The sequence below is a fragment of the Limanda limanda genome, chromosome 12 (genome assembly GCF_963576545.1).
Source record: "Limanda limanda chromosome 12, fLimLim1.1, whole genome shotgun sequence".
NCBI lineage: Eukaryota > Metazoa > Chordata > Actinopteri > Pleuronectiformes > Pleuronectidae > Limanda > Limanda limanda.
Window position 1 is genome coordinate 18,309,211 of NC_083647.1, and position 10,619 is coordinate 18,319,829.

General features: G+C 43.3%; 1 protein-coding gene and 1 long non-coding RNA gene across 2 annotated transcripts; one reads left to right on the forward strand and one right to left on the reverse strand.

The window, feature by feature from the left end:
- The first annotated feature begins 5,888 nt into the window (after positions 1-5,888).
- LOC133015758 (uncharacterized) lies at positions 5,889-6,259 on the forward strand. Its single transcript, XR_009681538.1, has 2 exons — positions 5,889-5,930; positions 6,019-6,259. It is a non-coding gene; the product is annotated as an uncharacterized LOC133015758 (long non-coding RNA).
- Positions 6,145-10,003, reverse strand: LOC133015757 (putative nuclease HARBI1). Its single transcript, XM_061083026.1, has 5 exons — positions 9,373-10,003; positions 9,262-9,291; positions 6,975-7,057; positions 6,783-6,894; positions 6,145-6,674 (listed from the first exon to the last, which is right to left on the reverse strand). The coding sequence occupies exons 1-5, from the start codon at positions 9,803-9,805 to the stop codon at positions 6,304-6,306; spliced, it is 1,029 nt and encodes a 342-aa protein (XP_060939009.1). The 5' UTR covers positions 9,806-10,003; the 3' UTR covers positions 6,145-6,303.
- Positions 10,004-10,619: the final 616 nt, after the last annotated feature.

Genomic DNA, 10,619 nt, shown 5'->3' on the forward strand with positions numbered 1-10,619 from the left:
TCGAAAAGGTCAAAAGGTCATGAGTAACCGAGAAGCATGAATCACAATGATTTTATTAAAAAGATCTGTTTTATTGACCCAAACCACTCTTGTAACTCCTCAGTAAATAACGAACTGACCACAACTGTTTCTATGGGCGTTCTGGGTGTTTTCACATTCTCAATGTAACATAACAACAAAAAAAACCCACAGCGGACACTAAAGAAAAATGCTCGCTGGAAACACGTTGAACTTTTTCCTGCGGCTCTTACAAACACACACTCGATAGAAGCATATGTTTTCGTTCTGACTCTATAAATCCATAGCGTCGTGTGGGCTGCAGCTTTCCACGAGTACGGGCCGTTTGTGTCCAGCGGGCACGGCTACGGGATGCTTGAGTGGGGGGGGGGGGGGGGGGGAGGGGGTTATAAATAGCTAATGTACACACGCTCTGTTTGCCCGCTGAAATGGATATTCTTTAAACAAACAAATATGCCTGACCCACTCCGCTGATGGATAGATATAGGCCACAGGGTGTAGGTAGCAGGGAATAGACTGCCCCATAAATGACGGCTTCCACAGCAGCTTAGCAACGCTTTACAAATATAAGCCGACACAACAGCACCATTATATAAATGATTCCTGTTGACCTCCGGACACTGACAGTTTGTGTGTGTGAGTGTGAGTCTGTGTGGGTGTGGGTGACACATACACACACATGCTTTCTCATTATGGATTGGTCAATACATTGATTAGCTGGGGGGGGCAGAATTTGTTCTTGTAGCTGTCAGGAACACACCTGGCGAGCCGATAGAGGGCTGTGACAGGTCGGCTGGCACATGCCTACAATGATAATTTGCACCATTAGAGGCCGGGACCATCGAGCGGAGACTCATTTGCTTGACTGTGTTGACAGGGAGGGCACTGGCTGTGCAGATGCGAGTGCCAGTGTGTGTGTGTGTGTGTGTGTGTGTGTGTGTGTGGGTGTGTAATCATGCATGTGCGGGCAATAGGGACTCAGTCATCTCTGCCAAGGTCAGCGGAGGCAGCTGTATTCATTAGCCGGAGCCACTGATTGTGCATTCAGACGGAATCTAGATTGTCTGGCTACAATGAAGACCTTACAATGGACAAACCGCTGCAGATGTAACAACATTCCCCAGGCTCATCTGCGGAGGACGAAACCCAAAGGTGTGTGTTTTTACTGTATGGCATAATTGTCCTTTTCTGAGTCGCACACACAAAGGAACACTGAGCGGTGATTGTCACAGTTGTGTGCCGATATGGCACTCGGAGACTTGGCGGGGCAGGCGTCCAGCTCTCTTGTCAGAAACTAAATTGGCCAATCTAGGAAATAGTGATGTGAAAACGACTTTTGTGGAACAGACTGTGCCACAACGCCATAGCGGGTGATGGAAAGAGAAAGAAAGCATTATTGCTATCTATGAGGCCCATTGTGGGCAGAAGAGGGGCGAGAGAAAGATGCTATCGGTTTATCAAGCGGAGGGTCGCACAAACACACATGCATGCACGCACACTGGGAGCAACGACACACACACACACACACACACAAATACCACAGAGTTGAACTGAGCTGAATGGAGGGATTCTTGGGTCCAGTAGATTAGAGATGAGATTAAAATCAGGCTGGTGCGATAAAGAATGGTTTGTTCTTTTCATCAGTCTTGCTCGGACAAGGAAGGAGGGAAGGAGAGAAGGATGGATGGATGACAGAGGGGAGGTAACAAGAAGCGGACAGGAAGGGAGGAGAGGGGGCAGACAGATGGAGAGGTGGACGGAAGGAAGTAAAGAGAGGATGGATGGAGGGATGAGGCTGAGTGCTCGATCTTGATGAGGAGGTTGGATGCAGGGAAGGCAACTTGAGGTCAGACGAGGAAAAAGAATTAAACAAAATCTTCCAATTTCAAAAATAATCCCATCAAGAGTCACTTTTTAATTAAATCTCTTTTCATCATTCACCCTTGTTTCTTAGCACCATGGACGTTTTTTCCCACCACATATCTTTTTCCCATGGCAAGACTGTTTCCCACACTTATATAGGAATGTAAAACTTCTCTTTCAACCCGACTCAATGGCTTGTTTCACTCTTATCAGCCTCCCGCGTCTCCCTGCGGTTTCTCCGCTGTGAAAGGCCGCCGCTGTTCTGCTCTGGCGAGAGCGCCGAGCGAGCCGAGAGGGCGGAGGGGCAGTTTGGCACTCCTCCGTGCCTGCCTCCTCTCGCTGCCCTGGGGGTAAACACCATGCCGATCGAACCAGCAGCGGCCCCCTGAGCGTTTTACCACCCGGGCCTCCGAACAATGCCTGCAAACATCCAAGCTGAAAATGGGCCCCTTTTTTGGAGGCAGCATTGGGCCCTTCATCAAAGAAGAACTATATCAATAAATCTTTTTTCAAGTGGAAGAATGAACAGCTTCTTTCTGGTTTTGGTTCGTGTAATGACTGATGTTGAAAGCTGAAAAGAGGGAAGAATGCCCTCGAGCGATAAGGCTGGGGGGAGTGTGTGTGTGTGTGTGTGTGGTGGTCAGGGACGCTGAAGCTGATTAGTTGATTACTTGACAAGTGCTTCTTCTGAGCAGTATTTAATCTCGAAACTTTCAAGATCTCTCAGGGCCTTCAAACCCGCATCAAGAGCGCGGAACAACAAAAACTGTGAAATTAATTTATTAGCAAAATGTGTTGATTGTCTGAGAGGCTTAAATCTGGGATTACTCAAGCAAAATTCTCTTTTTTTTTACTTCCTACTCCAGACACACATCTTAAATACCGGAGAAAGAACCACGGAGTAATTTTACAAAAAAAAAGTGTTTGACATTTCCACAAAAGTTGATAACGAATGAAAATAAGTCTTTTGAGCTGCTGAAAGGAGGAAAAAAGGGCAACACCGAACTGCACAAGATGAAGTCAAAGAGATACAAATAAAAAAAGCAGGTGTCTTATCCTGCTTTTCACCCTTTATGGGTCCCTGCTGGTAACTAAATTGTCCCTGAAAATGAAAACCACAAAAGAAACAAGATGAAGAGGGAAGCAGGAAAAAACGTGAGATGAATGAAAGGATAAGGTAAAAAAAAAAAAAAAAAAAAGGGGGAAATGAAATAAAAAAACAAGAGGTGATGATGGGAGAAGGTTAGGAGAGGGAAGGTGAGAGAGATAAAAGAGAAGAAGACGCTGAAGAAAGGTTATGAGAGGGAGGGAAGGAGGGGGGGGGAGCCAGACGGGGACAGAAATAAGGAGAAGGAGAGACGGGGGAGGAGAGGAAGTCCCCCGTTGTTTCTGACCAGTAAAGGTTTCATTACACTCGGTGCGATAACGGCAGCTGGAGATCGTCCGTGAAATCTAGACCACTCCGTTATCCCTCCCTCCCCCCCGCTTCCCGTATAACAAGGCTGTTTTCCACTGTATCGCTTTACCCTAACAGTAACCCACCTCTTCAAATTACACCCAGAGTGCAGCGGCACAACAGCACACAATGGAAATTACAACTGATAAGGAAACAACACACAGCGACACACACACACACACTCAGATATAGAAAACTTGTGTGTAGAGTGAAACCGGGGAAACGTCGAGGAAACGAAATCCCTCGGTAGGAGCAGTTATTTCAGGCACCATGTTTGTTTCTGCAGAGACAACAACTGTGTTCACTCACTACGTCATGAATTGCTAATAATAGTTATAATGTTGTTAAATATTAGATTTTACACTTATCTGCAGTGCAGTATATTAGAAATTTGCACCTCAAGAAAATCTGCAGATTACGTAGCAACTATTTTTCAGCAAATAAGAGCAAATACATTTTCAATTAATTATCGTGCAACAATTAGATCACTTCAAAATTGTTACTTTTACTTGATTTATTGTGACAAATATATTGATATTGAAGCTGTTTTTCTGTCCATGATCTATACTGTATATCTTTTGAGGGTCAAGGGGGGGGTTGGGGGGGGCGGCTGGACAGGTAAACAGCGTATCACTGGCCAAAACAAACAACCCTTTACTTAAACATTCACAGTTATGGTCAATAAAGCCACTCTGCATGTCTTTGGCCTGTGGGAGGAGGCGAGACCACCTGGGGAAAACCCACACAGACACAGGGAGAACATGCAAACTCCACACAGAAAGACCCCGGTCCAACCAGGATCCAACGGGCTCCATCCGTCTACATTATATTTCATTATTAGTTCAGGCACAATCAGTATTTTCTCGAGGTTTTGGGAAAGTTTGTGTCTTTAATACAAAAACGTCACATTGGGTTGAGCATGTGTATTAACCCTGGTCACTGCTGTATTAGTCATGTTCATTGTTCACCCTCCATCACCTCCGACCACCTGCCTGAGACTCCAGTGCAGGGGCCCGTTTCACAAAGCAGGTTCAACAAACTCTGAGTTAAAACCTTAACTCTGGGTTGAGCAACTCTGAGCTGTCAAACTCTAAGTTTTCGGTTTCAGAACAGGTGATAACACTTAGTTCAATCAACTCAGAGTCAAGGTAACCCTGAGTGAAGCTTGTGCATGAGGATATAAAAAGCCTTCATCAATGGAACACAGATAACATGATTCACCATGGCAACAAGTGGTAAACAGCCTCGATCCTCCTACTTCTCCCCAGTGGAGTTGGAAATATTAATGACTGCGTATGCAGAAAGTGAGCATATATTTTTAAAAAGAAGCAATACTGTGGCAGCAGCAAAAGCGCGGGATCTTGCGTGGCAGGAAATTGCTGACCGAGTCAATGCGTCAGTATTAATTTGAGAAAAAAAAGAAATGTTTTGTCTTGAATGTTCCACTTATTCAACAATTATATTCCATATGTGTGTCTGTGAGCACAGGTGCAACCCAACAGGCACCAAACGGACTTGGCAGCAGCTAAAGATGAAATATAAAAATGTAGTTCAAAAAGGTAAGGTATAATAAAGTACAAGCAATTGTGATGTTGTTTAGCCTGCCCTCATTAAACAGCATTTAGTGGCTACATTCAACATGTGATGGATATATTTAAGTAATTAGGGAAATCTGCAAAAAAAAGAGAAATCCCAACACTGCCAGTATTTAATATTGTCTCTATGAAAGCAACACCTAAATGCCTTTTATACATACAAGTCTCCAAAGTTGTGTTTTCTGTATGTATTTAAATTTGACCTCCATTATAGCCAACAGAAAAAAGGCTGAGGCCCGCAAAACAGGTGGCGGTCCACCACCACCACCTCTCACAGAGGCTGAAAAGATGGCCCTCAGTCAGAACAGTGGACGACCCATTGCTGAGGGCATCTCTGGGGGGAGTTCATCGGACACACCCACGCCCCAGGTCACAGGGGCCTACATAAGAGGTAAGTTATTCAAATGAATGGCATGTACGTTAATCCTTTTTCTAGTGTTCGCTCAGTAATGGCCACCCATTCATCTTAGACACAACTTAGTTGGCACACTGATTTTTCTTGTAGCAGTAAGCTACAGTTCTTTGCAATTGGCTGCTTTTGCTTTCAGATATCAAATATATTTTAAGTGACTCAGAGTTTGAAAAATTGTGTTTAAATTAGGTGGGGCACTTTTCTGGGTAATCATCAACTGTCTAATCTTCATTTTCTACCAGTTACTGATGGTGTAATCTGTCTCGTTGAGCCTTCTGCCATAACAGACCTCCATGCTGTTGTAAGTACTCTTAATATTCCACAGATTTTTCATAATTGGTAGAATATAACACACACATTCTGTTTCATTACAGGAGGATGATGAAGAAACCTTATCAGCTGCCACAGAGAGGGAAGATGCAGAGAGGCCTGCTGAAGTATACACCTTTTTTTTTTAAATAACTTTGGCTCAGTTAATAGTGTTGTTCCACAATACAACTTGCAACTTCTTTCTCTCTAACAGAGCCATGCTGGAAATTATAATGGGGAAGAAGGTCCATCAACCTCCACAGCACAGCTTACCTCAGTAAGATGTTGTTCAGCATTGACCCACAACTTACAATGACACTAAATAGACATGGCACTGAAATTCAATGTCATTTATGTTCCTATAGCTCCCTGTGAAACAACTTTACAAGGTATATTTAGAATCTCAAATAAACAAATCACACCTAGAAATGGAGCACATAAGGCTGCAGATCACCAAAACAGAAAAGGAAATACAACTGCTGGACCATCAGTTAAAGGTGGGTGACGTGCCCACAGGTGGATGTTTTTTAATTGTTTCAACAACAAAGGATTAACAACTGTACAAAATTTGTCCTTCTAGGAAATAAAGAAGACCTCATAAAATGAGATGCATATTGTCGTTCTTGAACATTGGGGAGGTGATGGGTCAGTTAGAAATGATTGACACATATCATGTCTCTAACAGCTCTTCCATCTCGTGTATCAGCAGGGGGGGTATGATTAATACCTGGATCACAGGGGGAAAGAGTAGGACATTGTTCTCCTCTAATAGTGGCAATGTTGTGGAGAACCACACATGCCACTATAATGTCACAAGCTCTCTCTGGGGTGACCCTGAGCCTACGAAGGCACTGGAACCGGGCCTTGAGTATCCCGATGGTCATCTCCACTCTGGCTCGTGTCCTGCAGTGAGCCAAGTTGTAGTGTCGCTGTGGGCCAGGCTCAGGGTCAGGGTAAGGGGTCAGCAGATAGCGCTGGCAGGGGTACCCTCTGTCTCCGAGTAGGTAACCATCGAACTCTACTATGATAATACAAGATACAGTTTGTTTCAGTTGCAATAGGAGGAAACAAAATATTTGATCATAGGATATAACTATATACTGTATATAAATTATATATATAAACTCACCACCGGCAAATCTGGCACTCATTGTCGACTCACGAAACATTCGTGAGTCATGCACAGACCCAGGCCACTTCGCTTCCACATTGTTAATCATGTGGGCTCCATCACATATGATCTTCACAGTGGAGAACAGTAATTAGCTGTATGGTGTAGTGTATTTAATTTGGAATGTTAAAGGCTACTATTTAGGCCTACCTGCACATTAATGCTGTGGACAGATTTCCTATTCACATAATCTCCTTCATTTATTGAAGGAGCGATGATAGGAATGTGAGTGCCATCTATCAATCAATCAATCAAGTTTTATTGTATAGCCCACATTCACAAATAACAATTCGTCTCATGGGGCTTTAACATTGTGTGACATCCTCTGTCCTTAACCCTCAACAAGAGTAAGGAAAAACTACTAAAAACCCTTTTCACAGGTAAAAATATGTAGAAACCTCAGAGAGAGCCACATGTGAGGGATCCCTCTCTAAGGACGGACAGAAGTGCAATAGATGTCAGGTGTAAGAAAACATCATCAGGATTTTTAGCAGCATCCATTAGGCTAAACATTTTTCAATACTATGTGTCAGGCAGTCCCGCTGCAATCACAGTCTCTGGCCAGCAGCAAGACCACGATCCAGCATCAGGACCTGATCCACTATAATCCACAGTCATTGTCCACCGCCGCCAGTTAGAATCCATTATCAGCTGCCGCCTCGGTCGTGGTCCCTCATCATCCGATGCCAACGCGACAAAGGATCCTCCATTACAACGACGATCAGCTGGCACGATACAGAATCCACCGAACTGGATCCACCATTGCGACCTCCGACACGCGATCCACAATCATAATCCATGGTGCGGCCACAGCTGTGGCCCTGCATCCGCGGGCGCTAAGGCACAGAAACTCCAGGAAATGGGGTCAAGTTAGTAACATGTACTGATCAGATAAGAATTATCTTGATGTGATAAATATGGAGAAAAGGAAGGAGAAGCAGGAAAGAGAAGCTCCGTGTGTCTTGTGTCATAAATTCCCTGTGCGTCTTAGCATCATCAGGGGTTTTTGCCATTTAATCAAATTTGGAACATCGCACAAATTAGCTCTAACTATAAGCTTTATAAAAAAGGAAGGTTTTGAGTCTACTCTTAAACGAACAGAGCGTGTCTGCTTCCCTAACTGAAAGTGAGAGATTATTCCACAGCAGTGGGGCTTGATGGCTAAAAGCTCTGGCTCCTACTCTACTTTTAGAGACTTTAGGGACAACAAGTAAACCTGAGTTCTGGGATCGGAGTGCTCTAGTAGGTTGATATGGTATTAACATCTCTTTAAGGTAAAGAGGTGCCATATCATTAAGGGCCTTGAAGGTGAGGAGGAGAATTTTAAATTCTATTCTAGATTTAACAGGAAGCCAGTGTAGCGATGCTAATACTGGAGAAATGTGCTCTCTTTTCTTAGTTCTCGTCAGGACACGTGCTGCGGCATTTTGGACCAGCTGCAGAGTCTTTAACGACTTGCTGCTGGAGCCTGATAATAATGAATTACAGTAGTCCAGTCTCGATGTAACAAAGGCGTGGACTAGTTTTTCTGCATCTTTTTGCGAAAGGACATGTCTGATTTTTGAGATATTACGCAAGTGGAAAAACGCGGTCCTAGAAATTACTTTTAAGTGACTATTAAAGGACAAATCAGGATCGAAGATCACTCCCAGGTTCCTGACTGTGTCATTGGAAGCAAGGGCAATGTCATCTAGCGCAGCTATATCATTAGATAATGTATCTCTAAGGTGTTTAGGGCCGAGTATTATAACCTCTGTTTTATCTGAGTTTAATAAGAGAAAATTGCGGGTCATCCAGGTTTTTATGTCCTTGAGACATGCTCGAAGTTTAGTTAATTGATTACTTTGATCAGGTTTTATTGACAAATATAACTGGGTGTCATCCGCATAACAGTGAAAATTTACCGAGTGTGTCCTGATAATGTTTCCTAGTGGAAGCATATATAATGAGAATAAAATTGGGCCGAGCACAGACCCCTGTGGGACACCATGGTTAACTTTGGTGCGCACCGATGACTCATCATTGATTTGAACGAATTGGGAGCGATCAGCAAAATAAGATTTAAACCAGTTTAAGGCCGTTCCTTTAATGTTAATTAACTGTTTTAGTCTCTCTAATAAAATTTGATGGTCAATTGTGTCGAATGCTGCACTGAGATCTAACAGAACAAGGACAGACACAAGTCCCTGATCTGAAGCTATTAGAAGGTCATTAGTGACTTTTGCCAGGGCTGTCTCTGTGCTATGATTGGTTCTAAACCCAGACTGAAAGTCTTCATATATATTATTTTCCTGGAGAAACTCACACAGCTGATTGGCTACAACTTTTTCTAAGATTTTAGATAGGAAGGGGAGATTAGATATTGGCCTGTAATTTGCTAAAACCTCTGGGTCTAGGGTGGGTTTTTTGAGTAGAGGTTTGATTACAGCTATTTTAAAATCTATGCAGCCAATCACACCTGGAAACCCTAAAATATATCAAATTGACTGATTAGTGCTTTAAGTCTCAAAGCTTTATGACATAAATGAATTACTGCTTAGACTGATACCTGCAATTCTGTGGAACTCTTCTTTGAGAAGTCTGGTGGGTCTGTGACTTGGGAACACTACAAACGTGCATAGTAGCCGTTTCAGTGCAAGTGTCACATTTCGGACAGCCCGACAGACAGTTGCCTTGGACACATGCTCTGCATCACCGACGTTATACAAAAAACTGCCGTTGGCAAAAAAACGAAGTGCAATACAAAGAATTTGCTCGGAACTGAGAGCATGTCCACGATGCGTCATGTGAGCGATGTGAGGGCTGAGAATATCGTTTATATAAATTATAGATGATGCAGAGAAACGGAAACGCTCAAACAGATACTCATCAGGGAATGATAAAACATCCAATCTGGGTCTAATAATCCTCTCCCGGTGGAGATGTCTGCGGAGTATCTGCGCCTCGACATCAACTGGCTCTTCAATAAAAGGACACGCCATGTCTGCCACTGCCTTCAGTCTGCAGGCTTCAACTTAAGAGCAGGAGAAACTCGGGGTTAGTTGAAGAAAACCTGCCAGCGAGCAGGTTAGGTTCACGGAGTATGTTGCCAGGGTAACTGACTCAGAGTAAAGCTGAACTGGCTTTGTGAAACTGAAAAACCAGAGTTTCCCTCATCTCAGGGTTAACTAACTCAGAGTTTTCACTAAACCTGCTTTGTGAAACGGGCCCCAGGTAATCACTGCAGCACTTGATTCATTCAAAGGAACAAGTAAATATAATTCAATTCACTACTTGTTCCCTCCATCTCGACAGCCTACTACTTATTATATTCACCATATTCATGTGACAGGGTCATTATTTTATTTTAGTCTCTTAACTAACGGTTGCCTTTTCCGGATATGGCTAAATTACACACAGCCTGCTGTACGTGCAACACATTAAATCACACACAAATCCATTTATGAGGAGGTCACATGTGTCACAGTGATTAATTGACAACAGGAAGAGTGATCTAAACGCAGATATGCTGGCAGGAAGATGCAGTGAATTGGCTTCATTAACCCTAAATGACCAGAGCTTACAAAGGACTATGTCGTGAGGTAAACAAGAGCTAAAAAAGAGGTAAACATGAGAAACAAGAAGTAAACAAGAGGCAAACAAGAGGTAAACAAGAGGTTAACATGAAGCAAACAAGAGGTAAGCAGAAGGTAAACAAGAGGTGAACATGAGGCAAACAAGAGGTAAACATGAGGTAAACATGATGCAAACAAGAAGTAAGCAGAAGGTAAACATGAGGCAAACAAGAGGTGAGCA

What these genes read in the sequence shown, in the direction of transcription:
- LOC133015757 (XM_061083026.1), bottom strand. Translation starts at nt 9,805, where the DNA reads ATGGCGTGTCCTTTTATTGAAGAGCCAGTTGATGTCGAGGCGCAGATA. An exon ending in AGAGTTCCACAGAATTGCAG is followed by an intron (nt 9,292 to 9,372) that starts GTATCAGTCTAA and finishes GATATATTTTAG; the next exon opens with GGTTTCCAGGTGTGATTGGC. An exon ending in TGTGATTGGCTGCATAGATT is followed by an intron (nt 7,058 to 9,261) that starts TTAAAATAGCTG and finishes GATTGATAGATG; the next exon opens with GCACTCACATTCCTATCATC.